The sequence below is a fragment of the Sebastes umbrosus genome, chromosome 8, assembly GCF_015220745.1.
Source record: "Sebastes umbrosus isolate fSebUmb1 chromosome 8, fSebUmb1.pri, whole genome shotgun sequence".
Taxonomy (NCBI): domain Eukaryota; kingdom Metazoa; phylum Chordata; class Actinopteri; order Perciformes; family Sebastidae; genus Sebastes; species Sebastes umbrosus.
In genome coordinates this window covers 19,001,384-19,025,393 of record NC_051276.1, presented here as the reverse complement: position 1 = coordinate 19,025,393, position 24,010 = coordinate 19,001,384, and the positions used below count along the sequence as shown (strand labels likewise).

The 24,010-nt window shown below is 41.9% G+C and overlaps 1 protein-coding gene across 8 annotated transcripts in view; it reads right to left on the bottom strand.

The window, feature by feature from the left end:
• Positions 1-8,848: 8,848 nt before the first annotated feature.
• LOC119493153 (ultraviolet-B receptor UVR8-like) overlaps positions 8,849-24,010 on the bottom strand; it is a 321,000-nt gene continuing 305,838 nt past the window's right edge. For 7 of the 8 annotated variants that reach the window (XM_037778276.1, XM_037778274.1, XM_037778278.1 and 4 more), the window contains 6 exons: positions 22,392-22,512; positions 18,856-18,968; positions 18,374-18,422; positions 13,420-13,532; positions 10,614-10,973; positions 8,849-9,362 (listed from right to left, as the gene is read on the bottom strand). In XM_037778276.1, the coding sequence (XP_037634204.1) occupies positions 9,003-9,362; positions 10,614-10,973; positions 13,420-13,532; positions 18,374-18,422; positions 18,856-18,968; positions 22,392-22,512 (1,116 nt within the window). In that variant the 3' untranslated portion in view covers positions 8,849-9,002. The remainder of the gene's footprint in view (positions 9,363-10,613; positions 10,974-13,419; positions 13,533-18,373; positions 18,423-18,855; positions 18,969-22,391; positions 22,513-24,010) is intronic. The other variant, XM_037778273.1, reaches the window with a different exon arrangement.

The window sequence follows — 24,010 nt, the reverse complement described above, 5'->3', positions numbered from 1 at the left end:
AGCAGTTACTGCCATTCCCTATACACCTGCAGGAACAGCTAACTGTTAACCATTGTGATCTATAGCAAGGCCTTACCACACTACTCTAAGGTTGAAGGGTTGTACTGACATCGCTGAATTAGGGCATGTCTGCACAACACATCTTTTTTTTCTGTCTTCGCTGTGGTGCATGAAGTTATTCTACTGTACGTTATAAGAGCTATGGAAAAGAGTTATTTATAAACAAATCTGTAACAATGAATCAGTGTTTGGTACAGCTCTCAGCACCGCAGACTGACAATCCAGCATTCCTGACATTCACTGATTTAGCGCTGACACAAGATGCTGCCACATCTTTACTACCCTGTCACTGCTTTGAACGATGGGAAACCCAAACTGCCTGTAACATTAAGCACACCACTACAGGCTGACTGTCCTCGAACGCTTTCCAATCCCACAGAGATTTACGAGCAGAACCAGATCCATTAATCCATTGTTGATTTGCTGTGGCTGCCCTGCAGGGTTTTCGGGATCAGATATCATACAGTGCTGAAACTCACCCCGTTGCGCAGCAGGGTAGACTGTCACACCCAGACTGGTGCTAAAAAATACTGCAACGAGCATTAGGAAATTAAATACAAGTCAGTGTTTTTCAATTTATACTGTTAAATTCATGGCGCATTTGAAATTCCTGCCACCAGTCGTATCACACGCGCAACCTGACAGATATATGAACTTTTGACAGAAAACACCGTCACTTACATTAAAAATGACGACATAAACCAGAGTGACAATCCATAGAGGGCTCAGTACGAGTGAGTTAGAGCTGGTACACAATGTGATAATGACCCAGGCTGCAGGGAAATCTCATCAGCTCCCCGCAATCAATTTAACAGTGTTTACAAAGCCATGGGCTGAGGTTTGCGCTTGAGGACAGAGCACTGGTCACCTGGTGTTCCACTAGATCCCCCTGTTGAGCCGGCCTCTCCTGGGTAAACCTCCACAAAGCCCCCTCATGTCCGACACCACCAGGTCCTTCAAATACTGCTCTCAGACAGAGGATTAGGTAATCTCACCATGATACTGTCTTTTTCTCTATTTCTATCATTTTTTTCCTCCCTCGTTGTCACCCTCTCTCTACCCCTGTATTCTCATACCTTACATGCTCCCTCTCTCTCTCTCTCTCCCTCTCTGGCCTGTTGAAGTGCTTGTTCTACTCAGGGCACATCTATCCTCAGGGGTCCTTACATTCTTAAGTGCCTCCAGAAAAGGTTAGTTGGCAGGTAATTGTCCAGCTGTGGTTGGGCTTATCTTAATTGTGGGTGCTTTAGTGCAAGCTACACTTCCTTTGATGAAGAGACGTACAGTATGTGAAATAAAGGGAGAAGATAGGAGGATGGTGAAAGGAAAATCATTGACCATTTTTTTTAAGTTACATTATAGTCGAGTCACGTTTATTTATATAGCGCCAAATATTAATAGAGGTTATCTCATGGTACTTTTCATATAGAGCAGGTCTGGACTGTACTCTTTAATCTATAACAAACTCAATATGTGTTTTGTCTAGTGATCTTACACAAGTATAGTGGAAAAAGCTATGCTGACCTCATGGTGTTAAAATCCAAATGACGAGGTTTTCAGCCACTCTAGATCTATACTTCTATTAGCCATCTGATCATATATATATCCATGTCGATAGGAAGCTTTAGGGGGGTTAGTGTTTGCATTGCCCCAGTCAAAGGTCATGACTGACCAATAAAATATTTCCCGAGCACCATCAATAACTCCGACATGCAGACTAATACAGTATGGGATTGTGGGTAGGGGGAGGAAGCCTGCTGTGCTTGCTCCAAGTAGAATGGATGAACAAAAGGCCAAAAGGTTACCGGACAGACTTTGGCCCCCTGCCCCTGCACCCTCTCATATGTGCATTTGATAGCGACAGAGGCAATTATAAAGGTATACTTCAGACAGGTCAAATGGGAGAGGGCAAAGAGCAGAACCTTTAAAGCACTGGCTGGAGTCAAAGGTTAGGATGGACATAGCCCATCATAGTGTGCCGCTTGGAAAGGGGTAATGGAATCAGAGCTATAAAGACACAGACTGATGAGAAGGAAAAAAAAAACAATCATATCTTCTTTTCATTTATGTGATATTTTAATAGAGAAAATTACACAAAATATGGCATTAAAAGCTGTTAGGCTTGACTACAGTAACTGTTTAGGTGGGGTGTGTGTGTGTTCATATATTGTATGCCATCTGACGAACCATCAGGCTTCATGGCTATTAAATATGAATAGCCCAAGGTCAGGGAAGGTCATGGCATGCATTTAGCACCAGTGACCAATGCCAAATGTAAAGGTCAAAGTGGAATTGCCTGAGTCGGAACAATACGACGTTTGCTCATCCACATTTATGCATACCATTGGCAGTGATTTATGGAGGGAGATAAGCGTACGGATGGGAAGAAAACACTCTCTTTCTCCTATCCCGTCAGACTCGGTAAATATACTACTCACTCATATCAATCACCATGTCACAGTGAATCGCCACTGTATGCTTCCTGCTCAGATTAAAAACTGCCTTTGTCTTGCTTTGCCTTCTCCTTCCAGCTCTGGGGAACACACTGGCGGTATTGTTGCTATTTCACAAGCTCTATATTAGCATTTCAAACAGCTGTGGTACAAAAGTAGTGAGTATGTTCAAAGTCAGCAGTATGCTATGGATAGATTCCATAATGTATCAATCATACACTATAGAAGTTGATTGCAGAAATACTGAGGAGAAAATGGTATGATTTTGTAAAATTCTGTAATGTGACAAAATGCTTTTTTAAATATTATATATTCCCCCACTTGATTTATAGGCCTCATAGAGACTGCTGTGCTATTTTATTTTCCTTTCCATGCATTTGGTTTGCGCAACAAAAATAGAAACCTCTACACTGTTACTTTCATCAGGATTCCAGGGCATTTAAAAGAGTTCAGGTTGGAGCAGGTTTTATGCTTATAAAATACATCACTGCTGATTAAAATCAATTTCCCCTCCTCTGTCCTCTGCAGGACAACATTCCTGTGCTGCAACCAGACGGGCTGTTCAGCATTTCAGCAGGAGCAGCCGCTCTGGGGGGGTCTTGACTGGGCCAGCGATTGACTCTATTTCCCGGCTTTTAGATTTTTGTAGGCCTCTTGAACATGGACATGTTCCCCATGTCCCTTTGGCTCCTTAAATGTGAAAACCAGCCTGTCACTGGTGCACCACAGCCTTTGCAAACTACCCCCAAGTGGTTCAGAATCCAGCCAGAGAAAAGTCCAAAAAGAAAACATGCTTTTGTACTGCCGGCCAAAGCGGAAACATGGTCTAGTAAGCTGCTTTTTAACCCTGAACCATGAAGACCAATTTTCCTTTCCTCCAATAGTAATAAATTTGCTCTTTTCCTTTATTACACATACTATGTTTTTCCATGGTAAGATCAAAGGGTGATAATGCGTGACACCGTAGGCGCAGTGTATATTACCTGACACTTTCTGTTTGGTGCTCCATTAGTCTGTATTTCAGCTTGCATGGAACTTCAATATGACAAAAACCTCTTTAGCACCAGAAAAACTGCGGTAGCCAAAGTATAGAATGTTTCTCCTCTGGAAATCATATCAATTTCATTGCGGCAACTGTAGAGGTCAGCTTTGAGGATCAGATTTTTACCATTTTAATACCAGCGATGACATTTCCCTACATGCTGGCTGTTCCACCATCTATCCTTCCCTCCCTCTCTGTGAGAACAACAGTTCTAAAGGCCGTTTATATACAGGACAAGTTCTGTATGATCTGTCACATTCATCTCTATTTCCCATTCACCACGGGGCATTTGAACCACATCAGAATCTATTACCACCATGCAGATTCAGTCCCTGCTGACAATACAAATCATGATAAGATGGAGCAGTGACTCCATAAACACCCTCGCTTATATATCACATCATATGAGCTGGGCTGGATAGCAGATCCCACTTGTCTTCTCTATGTGATCGTATATTTATATGGATGGACTAAAGATATCATTACATCTCTGTCTGTCTTTAACCTGTGTCTGTTACTACCCCATTCAAACAATAGATATAAATAGTTGTGTGCGTATATGTGTGTGTGTGTGTTTATCTGCGGGAGCATCCATCACTCGGCAGTAGGAGTTCCAAATCAACTGCTTGTGAGGAGAGATTTATGCTGTAATGCATCAAATCAACAGACCTTTACAGTAAAATATGATTTTATCAATAGGCCTGATCAATAGTGCATGCAAGACGCTGTGTAATTATTACAGAGGTCCGTATCAATAAAACTGTCACGCATGACCTCCTGCCAAAGGCTATGGAGCTGGGTGTCACAGACAGTCGAAGAAAGGTTTGCGTCGTGGCCGTGAGATGTTTGATTACCTGTACATAAGGTCATATCTGCAATGTACCATAACTCACCAGGACATCTTTGCTGAGATGAGAGTCAGGCAAGGAAAGTTTTAACAGCATAGCAACACATTTAAACCTATATGTATATGGTGCATTTTACGAACCAATTAATACTACCAGGTCTGTTTAAAAACTGTCATTGTTGGTGAGTTGTGTTTCCTCGCACCTCTGCAGACATTAGAGATTATAAATGATAGAGACGCGGATGACTGTCTTTACTGGAGTGAGGATCATTTGTCCTGAAGCACGGCAATCCAAGAGTGGAAGAAAGAGTGTCAAAAAAGAGCTTTGTATTACACTGTAGAGGGAGCACTCTGCATTAACACACACACACAGTCACACACACACACATACAGTACACCAGAAAGAGAGCGTGAGGCAGGGACCAATGAGGCAGTTTATATCGGGATTTTGTTTCACAGCCACGGCCTCCTGGGAGAGAGGGGTCTGCCAATAACACTTAAGAGACAGAGCAGGAAAAGTAAGTGCTTTTATTACAGCTCATCACTCATGTAATTTCTGGCAGCATTTGTGATTACAGATCAAGTGATTGACTAACTACACATTCGGCGGCTGAGTTATGAACCGGGTGCCTACCATTCCAGCCCCGGCAGATTCTCTGTGTCAGCTGTAACTCATCCTCTCTCCAGGGTGCTAAATCAAAGAGCACACTGCGGCCGGAAGAGTTAAATAATAACTTGAGCTTTATTGTAAATCTGTCAGAAATTAAACCTGCGCGGACGTCGTCTTGGCCCTGATGTTGTACTGCATGGGGTGAAGAGGATGGATGGAGGGGATCAATAGAGGCCCGGATGGAGATATTGATGGATGACAGGTGAGGTGGGTGTGTATGCGTGCGTGTGTTTGTGTACGGATGTGTGTGTGTGTGTAAGAGGTGGGATTGAATCACCCTGGGTTAGGTAGAGAGCACGGCTCAGGGTGTTTAATCGACAGGTCTCACCTTGAATCGATTGGCAGGAGTCTCGCAGGGCAAAGACGTGATACACACAACCAACACTTACTCACACACCAAAACAAACAGGGAGTGTAGGAGACGATGGGGAGGGATGATGGCGGATGTCTCAATGCCATCAGTATTGCATGCCTGTATGTAGTCAGTGTTGGGTTTGGTAATCACAAAAGCAAATCCAAGACTCAATTCAAGAGTACTTTTGTTTTTTAAGTCATCACTCTCTTGGAGCAGCAATTCAATCGCCTTTTAAATAACTTTGCTTGGGTTCATAAAATCAACATTACTATCCTTTTTTTTTTTTTTTTTACCTTTAAACACTCAACTTGTTGACTATACTAGACCCCTACCAAGTCCGACCACCAGGTACCATTGTCATGTAGTATGATATTTGTTTATTATCATCACCTGGTATTGTAACCCAGGTTAACTAGTGATGCACATAAAATTTAACTTGAATAGGAAAAAGCGCCACATAGAAACCTGTTCAGTTATATGAAGAGAATGCAGAGAATAACCTGTCAGTGTTAAAAAGGAAGAGTTGTGATAGATGCACATTGAGGGAAATAATACAGACATTTTAATCTGAGAAGATCATAAACATTTTTTTCCCTTTATAAGCATTCCATTCCATTTGGTTCAGACCATGGGTCGGCAACCTTTAATATCAAAAGAGCCATTTTAGTCAAAATAAAAAAAAACAAATCTGTCTGGATCTGCAAAACATTTAAGCATTGTGATGAAGGTAACACAGTTTATAATCTAAGTATATAGTCTAATGCAATCAGGGCCAAAGTGCAAATGTGCGCCGGAATATTAGGGCCACATCGAGGGAAAAAAAATCTGAGATTTCCAGAATAAAGTCATATTTTTACAAGAAAAAAGTCGTAATTTTATGAGAAAAAAGTCATAACTTTTACAAGAATAAAGTCATAACTTTACGAGAATAAAGTCGTAATATAACGAGAATAAAGTCATAACTTTACGAGAAAAAAAGAAAATACCTTGTAAAATTACTACTTTATAATAATGACTTTATTCTCATATTACAACTTTTTTTCTCATAAACTTGTGACTTTATTCTCATAATATTACAACTTTTTTCTCATAAACTTGTGACTTTATTTTAATAATATTTCAACTTTTTTCTCATAAACTTGTGACTTTATTCTCATAATATTACAACTTTTTTCTCATACACTTGACTTTATTTTCATAATATTACAACTTTTTTCTCATAAACTTGTGTCTTTATTCTCATAATATTACAACTTTTTTTCTCATAAACTTGTGACTTTATTCTCATATTACAACTTTTTTCTCATAAACTTGTGACTTTATTCTCATAATATTACACATTTTTTCTCATAAACTTGTGACTTTATTCGCGTAATATTACACATTTTTTCTCATAAACTTGTGACTTTATTCTCATAATATTACAACTTTTTTCTCATAAACCTGTGACTTTATTCTCATAATATTACAACTTTTTTCTCATAAACTTGTGACTTTATTCTCATAATATTACAACTTTTTTTCTCATAAACTTGTGACTTTATTCTCATATTACAACTTTTTTCTCATAAACTTGTGACTTTGTTCTCATAATATTACACATTTTTTCTCATAAACTTGGGACTTTATTCGCGTAATATTACAACTTTTTTTCTCATGAACTTTTGACCTCTTTCTCGTTATATTATGACTTTATTATTTTCCTCAATATTGCCCTAATACCCCTTCTTACTGTCCTACCATAGACCTACAACAATGATAAAAAAATAAACAAAAAACAGTTATTCATTTCCATTTTTATAAATCCACAGGGAGCCACTGGGTTGGAGCTAAAGAGCCGCATGTGGCTCTGGAGCCGCAGGTTGCTGACCCCTGGTTTAGACATTTTTACATGAAAGTTGAAGGGTTAACTCAGCCAACCTGTAAGGTATCACTTCTGGTGTAGAGAGTTGACGAGGCTGCTGCATGGAGAGAGAGAAGCCACCGTGACGAGCGCAAATCATTAACCTTGAATAAAACGCTATACAAGTTGATAAAAGTCCGCTAAGGCAGCTTGGATAGCTCCGTAAACACTAACTACCACTTGTTAATGCAGCCAGAGGATCCTGTCGTCGCTGGTTGTCGAGAAATATCCGCATTGGTGCGTTATATTTATGAGCGCTAGCCGCTAGTGCTAACAAACAAACAGGCGAACGCCATTCACTTATGCTAAAAGTACTAGCCATGCTATTTTGAAGTGGAAATGTAATTTTGTGTATAAACTGAGCTAATTTAATGTGCACACGAAACCACCAAACTTTTCTAAAAGTCACAGTATAGCATGTAAAAAAAGTCATTAAAAGGTCATAGTATAATATGTCAAAAAAAGTATAAAAGTCATTGTGTAGTATGTAAAAAATAATCATAGTATGTCAAAAAAAGAGTCATACTGTAGCATGTCAAAAAAAGAGTCATACTATAGCATGTCAAAAAAAGTCATAGTATAGTATCTCGGAAAAAAAATGTTATAGTATAGTACGTCAAAATGTTTTTTTAAAAAGTCATAATACTATGTTGAAAAAAAAGTCATAGTATAGTATGTCGATAAAATAATAAAGTCATAGTATAGTATGTCGAAAAAAAAGTTATAGTATGGTACGTTGAAGAAAAAAGGTCATAGTATAGCATGCCAAAAAGGTCATCAAAAAGTCATAGTATAATATGTAGAAAAGTCATTAAAAACCATAGCATAGCATGTCAAAAATATTATAAAAAAAAGTAATCGTATAGTATGTAAAAAAAAAGTAATAGTATAGTATGTCAAAAAATAAAATTCATACTATAGCATGTCAAAAAGATTCATAGTTAAGTATGTCGAGAGAAAAAAAAAAAAAAAAAAAAAAGCCATTGTACAGCATGGTGAAAAAAGTCATAAAAAGTCATAGTATAGTATTTCGAAAAAAAGTCATAGTATAGAATGTCATAAAAAAGTTAAAAAGTCATAGTGTAGTATGTCAAAAAACGTCACAGTATAGTATGTTGAAAAATGTCGTAAAAAAAGCCATAGCATAGTATTTCACAAAATTGTCATAATAAGACAGTATAGTTTGCCCTCAAGTGTGTTGAAAAGTACTGATTTAAGGACTCTGCAGCTCCATATGCAGCTTTGAATGTAAGAGCGATCAAAGTCTAATGCTTTCAGATGAGGTCAAGGTTCATGAGTGTCGTTGACTGAGATGGTTTGTAAGAGGAGTATATTTGCCAAATCCCAGTGTGGGGTAAAGTGGAGCCCATTAATGCTGAACTAGTCTGTTTTGGAGCGCTCTGACAGAGGAAAACAGGCTGTTTGTCAGTCACCTTGGGGCCAAAAGTATTTTTACTTTGTACGTGGTCTACGAAAAAACATTATTAAGTAGATAATAGAGTGAAAACATAAAAATGCTTGATGAATTAATGAATGAGAGGTGTATTATCTGGGTGGCTAAACGATGAACATAAATTTATTTGAATTTCAAAGTTGACATAGCCTGATATAAAAGGGTACATGTTTCAAACATTAAAACTTCAGATACATTTTACAGGGGATCTGTGGATTGTTATAGATTCTTCCGAGAAGTGCCAAAGGAAGAAACCACTCTTCTGTGGGTTGGACAGTACCTGAATAGTTCAGAAGAGGAAGGAGTTTGAGAAAGAGAGGTTCCAACTTGTGGTCCCAGGTGGAAGGAAGGGGATGGCATCCAAGCTTGCTGTCCAGGGCTCAGATGGGGAGAAGAATTATATATCGGAGACTTGAGGCCAGTGTGTAGTCTAATTTCTGAACGATGACAAGAGGCTACACTCTGATCCACAGAACCTGTACATCTCCCAGGAGGTCTGGGTTTGAGTCTGGGACTCTTTAAAATGCTGCTGTCACTTCCATGATTTTGGACCAATCCAGTCAGATGTGTAGATCTCTCCTGAGGAGGCAAAGACAAAAAAAAAAAAGAACAGATGGGAAAACTACTTTGTTCTGAGAATTTGCTTTCACGTTGCTTCAGAAATTACCTGATGCTATACTGTAATACCAAATTTCGACACTTAAAGAATCCGGAGGGAAATATATATATATGATGTAGCAATATATAAAAACTAGAATGGCACTCGGAGAGCGCAGACCTCCGCCAAAGTGCCTGACTTTAAAAACAGATCACAGCTCACAGCTGGCAGTACTGTGAGGTGGTCGGCTTATTATTAACAAGGTGTGTCTCCGTGTAACGTATCGGCGGATGCCTCTCATTCAGCAACCTTGTTATGTCTGTATAACGTTACACTATGTTGTCTCTCATCCCGTCATCTACCGCTGTTTTCTTTCTCACCGCGGACGGCCAGCAGCTCCCGCACACACATCCACACACGTATCTCTCTGCTCGAAGAAGGAAGAAGGCAGGGTCATGCGTCATCAACGTGTCATCAGTCACACTGCGCATGTGTTATACCCTGTGGTCTTAATGCTCAGGCTTATCGGAATACTTAAAACAATTCCTGAATCAGTATCATGATCTGGATCGCCACCAAAATCGAATGGATTATTCATTGTGCTAAACTCCACCCCTCCAAAAATGTAATTCAAATCCATCACGAACTTTTGGAGTAATCCTGCTAACAGACAGACAGACAGACAGACAGACAGACAGACAGACAGACAGACAAACAAACAAACCAACGCCGGTGAAAACATAACCTCCTTTGTCCGTGGTGGAGGTAATAAACGACCACATCTCCATGATTACACAATATATCAGTGCTCTTTTGGAAGACAATACCTTTTTCTTCATTTGATCAGTCTCTAAGGAATAGAAAAGCTTTTGAACTTCATTGTTAACGGCTTCTGTTGTAAATTACTGTTCTTTCAGCAGTACATTACTAAAATCACACCAAAAGCCTGCCAACCAGTTAATGTATACTTGCTTCTTTAATCTCAGCCAAAGTGATTCAATACTGCCTCTCAAAGTACAAAACCACAGCTCTCTCAGGCATGTCATAGAATGGACATTCATAGTAAGTATAACAAATACGGGTTGAGGGCCATCCGGGTCATCCAACTAACTTATAAAAGCAATAATGATCTTTGGATTGTACTTAGTGAGACAAAGGAGGTGCAGAAAAAGAATAAATGTAATATGTGGACCATTTAGATTTGTTCTTTGTGATAACCACATAACACTCACCTTTCGAGCCTCAGCTAAAACTCTGCTATGAATTTGTTGTCCTGTCTGTAGTCGGGGTAAAGTGCTGGCAGTGGGCCTGCATTGCTCTCCCTCTGACCTGGGTAAAAGATGCAAAGTGGTGAATATTATGTCTCTGTGTCCTCTGCTTCTGCATGTTCTTTTCCTCAGCTCCCGCGACCCGGCTGTCCTGCAACTCTCCCTCTCATCCCCTTGATCAGATTTGATTGATGAGTGGACACTTCCTCTCCTGTCCATCCTTGTTGAAGACCTGGTAAATGCTGAATCGTGTAAAACTCCATCTCCGTCATCTTTGTTTGGTCTTTCTTCATGTCTTTCTTCTTCCTCTTCATTCTCAGATTCCTGTCAGGATGATACACAATATCTATTTAAGTTGTTCCTATTGTGACACAGGTAGCTTAAATGTACAGTCAAAGTCTATTTATAGGAAAACAGCCATTTCAAAGAAGGTATTCAGCTATATCAAAGGATATAAGGTCATCCTGTTTGCTGTTTGAGGAGTGGAGGATGATATCAGTTTCCTCACTGTGCATTGAGTGGAGAGACTGGTCCAGGATGTGTTCGCTTGGCGGAGGGGCTGGAGGTGTGGGGAGGCGGTAAGCCTCTACCGAACGAGTAGAAATACGCTTCTCGGTAGCAATAAAAATCTCTTTTAGGAACAAGAAATGTCCCTCGTGGTAACTCCAAAAGTCTTCTAATTTATATGTTGTGCTAACGTCAGCCACTGGTACGCCTACATTCAGGAATCAGCTTAGTTCTGTTTAGAGATGGAAGGACTGTGAGGACAGTGTGCAGTCACTGGGGCTCAGCTGTTGATGGTCAGTAAATCCCTCCAAAATGTGGGATGACTGCTTGTCAAACCATGTCGTCTTGTTTTATTTTACTTCCACATACAAATACAGAATGGGTGTGAGGGCTTTGAAGTTGTTTAAAGGGACCAATGACAGAGCAGTGCTGAGAAAAGTAATATAACAAGTAATGTAACTATTTATATTTGCTCTAGAGTAATGAGTAAAGTAATGTAATTACTTTTAAGTAATATTTAATGAGTGATTGATTGAACTTTTCAAGTAACTTGCCCAACACTGGACTTAATGTAGTATTGTCTGAGATAAGGAAAAGACTTTGACAATGTTCCATTAAATCCACGCCAGTCTGCAGTAGTACAGTAGTTAGAATGCATGTGTATGTGTGGAGGTGAAAGAAATACCCCGGTAAGGTTGCCTTCATCAGTGCACAGTGTAATTCTAATTGGCTTTATTAGGGGGCTTAAATCTAATACCAGCTCTGTGCGCTGCCTTAGGCTCTGTGGGCGTGTGTGTGTGTGAGTGTGTGCGCACCTCTGTTTGATGTTTACGACTCGCCAGATCTCTCATAGAACGTTTTCTATGTAACAGACATTAGTAGATGGACTAACACGGTAATAAAACCACATTCCCTCCTCTGCTTCAGCCTGGTGCCGCGCGTTTCTCCAGTGTGAGAGCAGAGCCCCAGTCAATAAGCTAATACAGCATTTAGAGGCTCAAGTCCAATGAAGCAGCAGCACTGACTGTAGCAGCAGATGTAATGATACAGACTTAAGGCAAGAGAAAAGCTGCATGAGACTGCACCGCAACATTTGACCCCATTTAAAAACTTGATACCAATTAGAGAGTTCTGGGAGTAAATAATTTAAGAGACCTCTCTCACTGAACACACACAAATAATTTTACGGGCATGCACACATATATGCATGAGTGTGCATGCGCATCGACACAATCTCGAACTTACGAACATATACGACGCACGCTCCTGCGCACACACAAAAAGATTCCACCATGCTCTGGAAACAGACTTCTTAATGAAGCCTTCCCCAAGTGAAAGTAGAGCAGAAATACATAGTGGCCCATTTCTGCCTTCACTTCACCCTCCTCTCCTCGCTGTCTCTCTCTCTCCCTCACCTTCTCCACATCATTTGTTTTATTCATGTTTCGTTGTCTTTCTCTGTTGTCTCAATGAGTTAAATCACAACCCCCTAATTTATGGCTACAGGCAAAGACACTTCTACAAACAAACTGGCTGATGAGGGGGGATGACTGAAAACATACGCGCCGAGTGGTGTGTGTAAATCTTAAAATGTCTGTTACTGTCTTTTTATCTATGTTATTTACATAAGAAATGACAACGTGTGTAAAAGAATGGCTCTGATGCGAAATGAAAAAAAAAAAGGCTGTGCACTGGAGAAGAGGGGAAGTGAGAGAAAGAGAGAGAGTAAATCCAGTGACACTGAGTGGGGAGCACTCAGGTGTGGTGAGAGGATTATACAAAAACCCTGAGTATGAATGACAGTAAACACCTGAATGACAGAGAGACGGGGAGGGGCGGGAGCTTGGCTGTGTGTGTGTGTGTGTGTGTGTGTGTGTGGCTCTAGGTGACAGTTTGGTGGTCCTCACTGATATTCAGAGAGGTGAGTGAATATATTCGCCACTTAAAGCTTTGAGGGCTGTGCTGTTTACCCAAGTGCAACTTGTAATAATGAATCATTCATTACTGATATGTCGATTTACAGCACGTATAAGGAAACTGAAACAATGAATGAAAGAGGATTTGAGAAGCAAACAGTGGGAATGAGGATGTCAACAAGGCAGGCAGGGAGTGCGGAAGAGGAAGATATCAATCAGGAGCGAACCAGCACAAGAGTTAGGGAGCTGTTGAGTTAGCAAGCGAGTTACAGATTGAGCTATACAGTATGCCAAGTAAGTCAATAAAAGGGCTATAGAGCAAGAAAGAAGAGGTATGTTTATCTTACTTGCGCTGTGTTTTCTTTCTCTGTGCGCTCCGTCGGCAGGGGATCGCTGACAAGGTCTCTGAAGCGAGCTTCAGTTTCTGAGTGAGCACATTCTCTGTTCTTCTCTCTGCTCCCTGAAAGACAAACACACCTCTCAGCACCTCCAATCAACACTTTGATGACCTTTTTTTGTCCTCTTTAATCACATTTTTCTGCTCATGGTTCTTTAGTTCATGACTTTTCGGTTGCCGTGTCACTATTTAAACACCGTTTAGACACAGAGGGTGTCAATTTCTATTGCTGTGCAACCGAGTAAGGCAAGTCAAACTATCTGCTGATTGTTCTTTACTTGTATGGTTAAGTTGGATAAAAAGCTGCTTTTCTTTTTTCAAGCCATTAGAAGGAGTTGGCACACATTCGCCCCCTCTTGTAGAATGCTCAAATGCGCTTTTAACCTTTGGCTTAAGGTTAAATTCAGAAGAGAGCAATGCACGTCGACTCCTAGATCTGCTCTTAGCGAAATCCCTCACCTCTGGAGCTATATCACTGTACAGCGCTGACTCTACATGAAGCGTGACCCCGTTTCCCCCACGGCGACCCCCTCCTTCCCTTCGCAGCCTTGGAAGATAGAGGAGCACAGGGGAAAGGCATGCCAAGGCAGTAGACACTTTTAAGCAAAGATTAAAGGTTTTTCTTTTTAATCAGTCATTTGGCAGCGATGTTAGCATTTCACCCTGGTGCGGCTAAGGATCAATTTTTAATGCTGCTGTGCAGAGAGCAGACAGGGTGATTGGCAAGAGAGAAGCTATTTACAAAGGATCTATTTACAAATTTTCCATAGAAATATGCAGAGGGCACAATTGACATCTCTTACAGAATATTAAATAAGCCCTATGCCTTTCTCTTTCGTCACGAGGCACGACCTCTGTGAGCCCCTGATGATCACTGCTCTGTATGTGTGTGTGTGTGTCTTCACTCACATGTGTCTCACATGTAAGAATAATAAAGGCATCTACACCTCTCCCTTGTGTTGCATTGTGTTACATTTCTCCGTGTTGTGCTGCCAGGGGCTGGGTAACTAGGTCAATCAACCCTGGTGTAAACACATCACAGGAATCCACCAAGAACATGCTAATGACAATGACTCTTTTTTAATTTATGTCTCTACTTTACCAACTCTTCCATGCCACAATAAAGATTTATATATACAGTGTAACTCCTTTTGGGATGTCAACTTAAGCTTGTGTACTGTATATCAAAGGAAAAGTAGGTAGCTAGCTCCGATACAAATTGGATGTACTGAAGTGTTGTACGCCATCGTCAGTAACAACTACAGCAAACATCTAAAAAGTTATGACCAATAAAAAGGTTGTTGTTGAGAACTTTCTTTGAGTAGGACGGTGCAATGTTTGAGAGGTGTGTGTGAGACAGACTGGACACGATCCCACACAAAAGACAACTAAAATCTTCAGACCCACACAAGTTCATGTTTGGGCGGACCTGACACTGCCGTCTCCCCATGCACCAGTCTTTTTTCATATGCATCCATGAATCAATACATATATCCATCCATCCATTATCCAATCGTCCAGTCATCCGTTATCCAACCATCCATTCATTCACGCAGTCAACCAGCCTTCCAGCCGACCAACCCACACACCATTGATCCAATGATTGACCCCGCACTGGGTGGATCAATACTCTCTTAAATGGCATCATTGTAAGCGCTTAGGCACAATGGCCAGGCGTTGTTTGTGCAGTTCATTTCCAAGGTAGCAAGGCCGCGCAGGGCTCTAACCCGAGTCAACTCTCCTTTCTCCTCCACTTATGTGATCACAGCAAAGAGAAAAGAGGGGGTGCCAAAAAAGGCATTGAGCAGCGAGCATCCTGTACACGTGCAACAAAGGAAGCAGTGGTTCGAGCAAAACTACTTGTAATGACTCACGACTATCAGATGCTTCAGATAAAGTTGCATACAGCAGGTTTGCAGACACATAACTGTACTGTTACACAGGCAAGTAGACAGACGAGAATAATAGCATACATTCAAACATTTATAGATCAAAGAAGTCATGTGTGATGGTGCAGATCTACATAATGAGGGTAAAGTTAAACTGAACAATGCCACATCAGACACACACTCCATCTCCACTTCCACCTCAGATGACACTAATATTACTCTATGCATGTAGGCTTGTTGCAGTAATCGGTGTTACCGATGTTACACGGTGGTCGGGCACACACCGATTACATTACGTACCCATCGCCCCCACCGACATTTTGCTTTTTTTTACAGAAATAAAACCCATTTAGTTCATTTTGGAGTATCAGCGTCATGTTATCAATACAAAGTCGGACGACAGACACTACAAACTGACAGTGAATGTGTCAGCTCCATACAGAGTCGCAGCTCAGAGTAGCAGGTGTTATATTACACACACACACACGGGACGAGAGAGAGTTGACAGACAAGACCATGCAAAGCGAAAATAGTAAAAGTGCCTATTTGTCAATATTTCAGATTCAAACCCAATGCTTATAAGGGAACCATAACGTTAATGACGCCGTCGCCGTGCGGAGGAAGGAGCGGTCACAGCAGGGTGGAAACCTGCAGCCCCGCAGTGAAAGCTAGACCGGAGAGGCCATGCACACAGACACCCGACGTTAAAGATCAAAGTAAGCGAGCTACATATATTGACCGTCATCTTTTCTTGTAAAATGTACGTTGTAATCTGTAACACCGGTGTTGTCACGAGTTTATTAACCGGAGGGAAAATTTCCTCACCGTCACATCCCTAGTAACGCAGTATTTTATAGGAAGAATTACTTAGATTCCTGCAGCAAAGGTATTCCTTAAACAATATGAACCTGGAGGAGCAGCAGTATTCAGTAGACTCATGTTCAGTATATCCTATTGTGGCTTGGTGTGCATACAGAAACCCTGTTGGGTTAGAGCTGGGGCCGGGTCTTGGCATTAAATGACTGGGACTCTGACAAGTCTCGGAGTTCTGTCACTGCGGTTCACAGGTCTTGTTAGCCGAGGTGTCGGCAGGGGTGGAAATGACTGTGTGTGAGTGTGTCTGTGTGTGTGTGTGTGTGAGGTGAACATTAGACAGCACTCCTACCTCCACCTCCTCACCTGACACCAGCAATAAAACTAAACAGGCCAAGGTGCTATGCTGTGTGTATGGGAGTGAGTGTGTGTGGATGTGCACACGGGGGAAAAAAAGGGGGCATGTGTGCTGCAGGGTTGTTGCTGCTGTCACCAATTTGCCGGGGCCTCCAGACGGGAGTAGGAGCAAGGTGACGGAGCTGTGGCTTGATAAACACAGAAGCCCTGCTTCGATTTCCCATCCAGTCCACTTTGGAAACACATGGCTCTTCCTGGGCGCTCTTGGCCCCGCGGAAAAAGAAGGAGGAGGAAGGGGGCAAAGGAGGAGGAGGGGTGGACGAAGGAAAGCCACAAGAGAGACAAAGTGATGGGTGTGTGCAGTGAGGGAGAATAGCAGCCAGGAGGAAGGTTGAGAGAGGGAGTGATAGGGGGGAGGCAGAGTATGAGATAGGAAGAAGGTAGAAAGAGGTGACAGGCCTGCTGGGATCAGGTGTATTGACTTCCAAAGAGATGACAGACCTTCCACAGACTGACAACACAGTGAGAGAAAAAGAAAGATTGACAAAAGGAGAGTAAATATGAAAAAAGAGAGGGGTGTGAGACAACTAAACAACTCTCAAAAAGATTCTTTAAAGGTGAAAACACAACATGCACTCTCCTCTTCTTAGTCCCCCCTCTCTCAATCTTTCATTCCCTCCATTTCTTTCCCTTTTGCTTGGAAACAACTTCAGTGTTCCGCCTTTCAGCTGACATCAGACGTTTAAAGACCAGCTCCAGTTGGAGGAGCAGTGGAGTGTCAGCGAGGGAGGTGAGGCACCAAACTCCCCTCTGCCCCCCTAGAGAGTTAAGGAGATCACATTTTAACCCAACACCCCACCACCACCAAACCCCACCCTGCCGCTCCTCTCCTCCATGCCTTAATGCCAACATAAGAGGACAAGTGTGGGCTCTAAGCACCAGTGATCAAACACGAGCGGCTGCTGGTTGCGCTAGGCTCAGGACGGTTGGCCTAATAGGATTGGAAGCCCCCAGGTGAGCCAAAGGACACCTCCAATCAGCGTGATTTGCCAAAGGCTGAGCAGCATTTCTAGCAACATGCACTGAGTGATGTACAGTGCTAAAAGGATCACATGGGCTGTGGAGTGCAGCGCCATGGTTGACGGTGCACGTCAAAGTTTTGTGTGGGATTGATGGAGTTTAAGGTTGCATGCAGTTTTAATGTGTCAGAATGATGTTGAGATTTTGACTGTTTGGTAATCACTATTAAGTTCACAGAAGCGTGTGATGTGTGGAGCTGTAGAATAATCTGGTCTTTCTGGCTACTTATAAAAACAGTGTATGTTGTATACATGTATGCAAACAGCTTTAATGTAAGACTACACATTATAGCGTGAGGAGCTGCATGCTCACACCATCCACAAATTCACTCACACATACATTGCACGCCCAGCTACACACACACACACACACCCACAGACAGGCTTTTATAAACTCATCACATCCAAAAAACAATTACCAGAGACTGAGCTCATCACTGACTAAGCAAAAGTCATCCAGCGTGTAAAACACACAATATAATTAGCACACATCAAGCTGCTGTGTCCTACTGTGCATTAATGATGCTTCCCTCTGAAGTGAATTATGGTTTGATGAGTGAGAAAGTGAGTGAGGAGGGGCTTTGAGGAGGAGCAAGACATCATTTAGAGAAGGGGAAGAGAAGCGAGTGTGGAGGGAAAAAGGGGCGAGTAATAACATGCAAAATCTGAATTTGTCTGGTTTACCTTCGGTGACGCAATCTCACTGCCCCAAAACCAATTAACCAAAGAGATATGAACATTTAGGGATAGATGACAGATTACTCACTTGTGGTGAGGGCCATCATGTGCCAGGTACCACAGGCCACATCACACACCTGAATGAAATGAAAACAGTTTTTAGACTTCATAGCAGTGCAACAGGATTTTTGGATTATACTGAATCAAATGGAACGGTAATTATAAGGCTTTTGTTTTGTTTTGTTGGTGGCAAGAAGTTTGAGTCGCAATTTCATGAGATTTTTATTTTAATTCTGGCATATTGCACTTCTGGCTACAACCCAATCTGTGACGTTTTCATCAGCTGTGAAATTCTGCTGGGACATCATTGATTAAGGTGTGTTCAGGAGCGCTACTTTAAACGTTAAACCCGCAGACTCAGCTTTCAGCCTTATGTGATTCAGTGTGGACCCTTTAAGAATTTATGCATATCCAGCTAAAACTCATATACTCAGAAAATCCTGGGGCTTTCATCTGCTTGAGACTTGAGGAGTCTGAAAACATAATTTGTCCAGTCTTCCTTACACACACCTTTCTGCCTGCCAGTGGAACAGGCTGAGGGGTCCAGAGCTTTTTGAGGCCTGGATGATCAATGACCCGGGACACACAGGGGATCTGACCCCAGAGAAGCAGCTCTCCGCCTGCTGGAGATGAACAAAAAGGGCAAAATGTTCAGACGGATAAATCAGAAATACATACAAAGTCACCTTGCAACATATTTTATGTCAAAACTTTTATCTCAACTATGGGAAGTAAAATGAGCCATATGAGGATGATATTGCCAGATTGTGATTGTGGGTCCCTGATCACATATACTTGGGACTGTTGAAACAATACACGCATTTCGTTGTCACGCTGGAATATCACAGCTAAGTACCAGAAGTGGTGCTCCCCATTCAGTGGCCCCGGGGCCAGGAGGACACCAGGCCCCAGTCTATCATATATTAGCTTGATCCAGAACCTGGCTGCAATACGTTCTCACCCCAACTCGTCACATACTGCCGCTTTTTCCCGCCTCTTGACGTCACTTTAGGTTTAGGCAGCAAAACCACTTAGTTAGGTTTAGGAAAAAAAACGACATGGTTGGGTTACTATTACACTTGAAAAGAGAAAATGAAACTGAACGTTGTGAACACGGGACACAAACAAACTGATTGTAATGTGAAAGTGAAACTTTCATACAAACTTGTGTTTGTTGAACCCATCCACCTCCCCTCCTGCCCGCCCCTGTATTTTCGCTCTTTAAACTGCGTCACCGCACTCCCGGCGCACTTTCCCTGAGCTTTTACTATTGCCGCGGATGTGTTTACACTGAAGTTAATGTAAAACCCAGTGTGTCTCATACTGGCGCTAAAGGGTGTCTTGTGCGGTGATATCACACACTTACATTTGACGCCCTGGGAGGGAAAACCTGGGACCTTACAACTCTGATTCCTCCAAATTCAAACACTGACCTCCAATTAGAAACAGTTAAATGGAACTAGGATTTACATCCCATCAGTTTGGTTTAGTTTAGAGCTGAGAGTTGACTGTCTTGAGACAGCAATCCCACCCACACCACATATCCACACCCACTCACCTGTCCTGTCTGTCGTGGCGTGCCGAGCAGAGGGACCACGTTCTCAGTTGGCACTTATCAAAGACACACACACACACACACACACACTGTATGTAATCACATACAGCAAACACTCAAGCATCCACTCACTCATGCTACCTCAGTCTGCCTATTTAAACCTGCCACTAATAAATTTATATTTACTGCCTGCATTGAGGACTTTTAAATTATAGCGTACAATAAACCTGGCACACACATCTCAAAAGCTCTTTCAGGGGATGTTAAAGCAATATAGTAAGCAATTTTCCAAAGTGGATTACAAATTTCACATCCAGGTTTTATTGCACATTACGATAACTTAACCACATCTAAATGTTCCGCATAAATGGGAAATATGTGCTGCTTAATATGCTATTTTTCATTTTTTAAGAAGCGCTTTGCAAACCCTGCCAAGCGAGGGAGCATGCTGGTTTGTGTGGTGGGGGAGTCAATAATCTTTATGAGGTGGATTTTAATTACAAGGAGATAACTGAGTATCCTCCTCACGGCAAGCCTCCATCAATCTCTATTCTGCATCAGGCCATGGCATGCACACACACGCGCACGCACGCGCGCGCGCGCGCACACACACACACACACACACACACACACACACACACACACACACACACACACACACACACACACACACACACGCTGATAACCTTTCAGACATGATTGATCAATCAATCAGTAATGTATTATTTTCATCTCAGCAACGCAAACCTTATAAAAGCATATGAGGCAGGCGTTGCTGGATGGCGTTTAACCACAAACACAAACATGCATGCTTACACTACAAACACATGCATGTACATACACACACAGACTGACACAGACGCACACACATGCACATGTACAGAGACGCTGGCAGGGTAATCCAGCTAAAAAAGGTTAAGGCTGATGTTTTCCTAAAGAACGACGGTCTGTGAAAGGTCAGATCAATCATTTGCTAAGCATGCCTCGTAAGCAATCCATAAAGAGCTTGTTTTAAATAATAACATTTTATAGATCACCTAAAGACATAACTGTAACACCGGCAGGTAGGGCGTCACTCGAATGATCTTCAATGCGCCCATGAATTCAAATGGGACCAAACTTAATATGTTGACTGCAGTTCATTTAATGAACCGGTGGCATTTCCAGCGAAACCGCGCACACAGAGCCAGCAGACGTCTCAGTTCAACAATAGGCAATTCTTTTAACGGGATATTGCAGTGCAGCTGCAGTAGGCTGTAAATGTGCCCTGGTCTTGAAACAAGTACAATGCCTTTTCTCTTTAAGTGGCTGATGTTACATTTGTAGTGTAACCACTTTAATTCCAGCTGTCTGGCAGAAGGCAAGCAGCAATTGAAGGAGAAGTAGTTGCCTGACACTTTGTAATGGTGTAAATGTATTAGAACGAGTTCCGTGGCAGTTCAGTGACTCTCTATGGAGCAGAGGGAAGATGAATCAGATTGCTGAATATCATACAAGTTAGAGGATAAAGAGAGAGAAAGGTATAAAAAAAAAAGGGGGGTTGGGGGCAATCTGAGACTACCTGTTTTTTTTAAATTTAGTCAGCAAAGAGGGTTCTGAGTTTGGCTTTTTAGGAATTACAGGAAAGACAGCCAAGCTCGCGGAAAAGCCGATGTAAAGGGATGGTGTGTGCCTCTTTATCTCTCAGTCTTATTAAAAACAAAGTAGCTACAGGGATAGTCTGAGATCTTAGCAGGATAGTTTAGGGGATAGCTGGTTCAACAACAAATCAATTCATTATGTACATCATCTATCATATAACACTAAAACCTGCTCGGTATAAGAGATATTGAGAGCTAATGAGGTTGAATTTGTGCTCCGAGTGATGTCATTTGAGGACACTGAATCCTTGTAGTGTTAATTAAAACTCAATGAAACGATGTAGATGAAAAATTAGCATGGCTGAAAGCCACAGTGAGGGATACTGCTGGGAAAATAAGGTTTTCAAGTGAATAAGTTGTTATTATATTATGTAGAGTGAATACAACTTTTAAGGATCTTTTAAAAAAGATCACAATGAGAGATGTCTGCAGTGACAATTAGACATTTGGAGGTTTGAGTTAAGCTGTGCTATTTAAGACATTTTTAACTTGTTATGAAACAGTCTCAATTTAATACTGATGCCTCTATATGACCTACATAAGCAAACCAGATCATCATCGAGAAGATTGGATATTTCTATATAGTTATTTTTAATGCATGTCATCTGGTCCGATTCCCATCAAAATCAGACGCAATGATTTACGGCATGCGGAACGGCAAAGCCTATGTTTACATTTTAGTTAGTTTCGGAGTGAGTAGTAAATGGAAGGAAATGCAGCATTCATTTTTGGAAAACAGTAACACAGGGGCTGCCAAAATCAACACAAAATGAAAGTTCCTTAATTGTACCGAACACTTTTAGGCTAAAATAATACAGTTGAGGGAGAGATGAAATGGACGCTTGGCTCACCTGTGATGGCTGCACTGTAGCTGTCCCCTGCTTGTATCTGTGTGATCTCAGCTAGCTGAGAATAGCTGAGAAGACGAGGTTCGGAGCTATGAATACAGTCGTCCCCGAGTCCAAGCTGTCCCTGCAAGCGAAACAATGATACAGTGTCAGCCACAGGATTAAATAAAAGTTTAATCCCAATGATTTCCTTGTTCATAGATAGAATAGTTAAATAAAGACACATGCCTAAGTGGTATTTCAATTTGGGGGGAAAGAACAATTTTCCCATTTTGTGTGGCACCAGCATGTGGCTCAGATCTGTCATCTCGTTCTAATTCATGCTGCCCTGCCATTCCTGAATGTAAACATGGTTGTTAAATTTGTCAAAGAGGACTTGTATATCACCTCCGGAGTATCGTAATTTAAGTGCATCTCTGTAAAGCTCCGTTATAATATCTGCTGTGTAAGGTTATATATGACACCGGCAACTGGCAATTCATCTTGGCTCAAATGGCTGTCACTGAGGGGGAAATACTGTTAAAAGAGGCACATCGCATATTTCTTCCACCAGCCAAAAATCTACTGTGTTTCATGTTTCATTTACCATCATGTACAACTGCCTGGCAATGCAATCCCTCATCGGTGAGTGGGTCTGTGTAAAAACTCCATTCAAACACAAAGGCTTAATAACCATAGCGTCTCACGCAGTACAATAGAATGTGTTGTCCTCAATTTACATCTCTTTCTCTGTGATACAAATGGCGAGGCTGCTCAATTTGACTCCTCTCAGCTGTCCTGCTCCTCTCTCTCCTGCTCGCTCCTGCAGAGATAAAGGGCTTTCTGCACTGTGCTCATGTGCACACCGGCATGCCCTGGCATATGTTTGAAAGTGAGCACAATATGTGTGGGTTTACATTTGAGTGTGTGTGTGTGCGCCACGCAGTAATCTGGGTCTTTAATTGCTTATTCGTATGTGCGCTACTGTGAGGATTTGTAGATGCGTGGCAGCATATGTTCCTGCTGTGAGTGTGTGTGTCTATGTATTTATAGTTGTGAGTGTATGCGCTTCCGTCAGTGTGCGTGTGTAATTTTACTCGCATTTAGGTACTGTAAGTGAGCAGATGTGTCCACACCTTTGTGCACCTGAGTTTGTGCATGTGTTTTGTGTGTCTGCATGTGTTTATACTTGTACGTGTATTTGTGTGTGTGTGTGTGTGTCTGAGTGAATGAGCACTGTCAGGTGCTGCTCCATGCTGTGCCAGCTGCATCTGGAGCCATCTGTGTTGGTGCTCAGTGGGAGGGGAGCGGATGACTTTAATGTACTTGAACCCCAGACAGACCTTTCCCAGACAGTCGTCAGTATGAAACCAAGACAACTGGGCCCAGTCAAGCTGAACAGGCTGATCTGGGTGGTGAGCAGGAGACAGACGCCTTGGTTACACTGTAACCCCCGGTCAGACTCACTAGGGAGCCTCCGGCAGTCAGATACACACAAACACTGGAGTGTGTTTGTTTCAATGATAGAAGAGTTGTGTTTTATATCAGAGGACACTCTCACCTTTTCTTCGCTGTCAGAGTTACGCTGCCTATTTTCTACACGGTAATCCAGGTTTACTTTTATTACACATGTCTGGATTTTA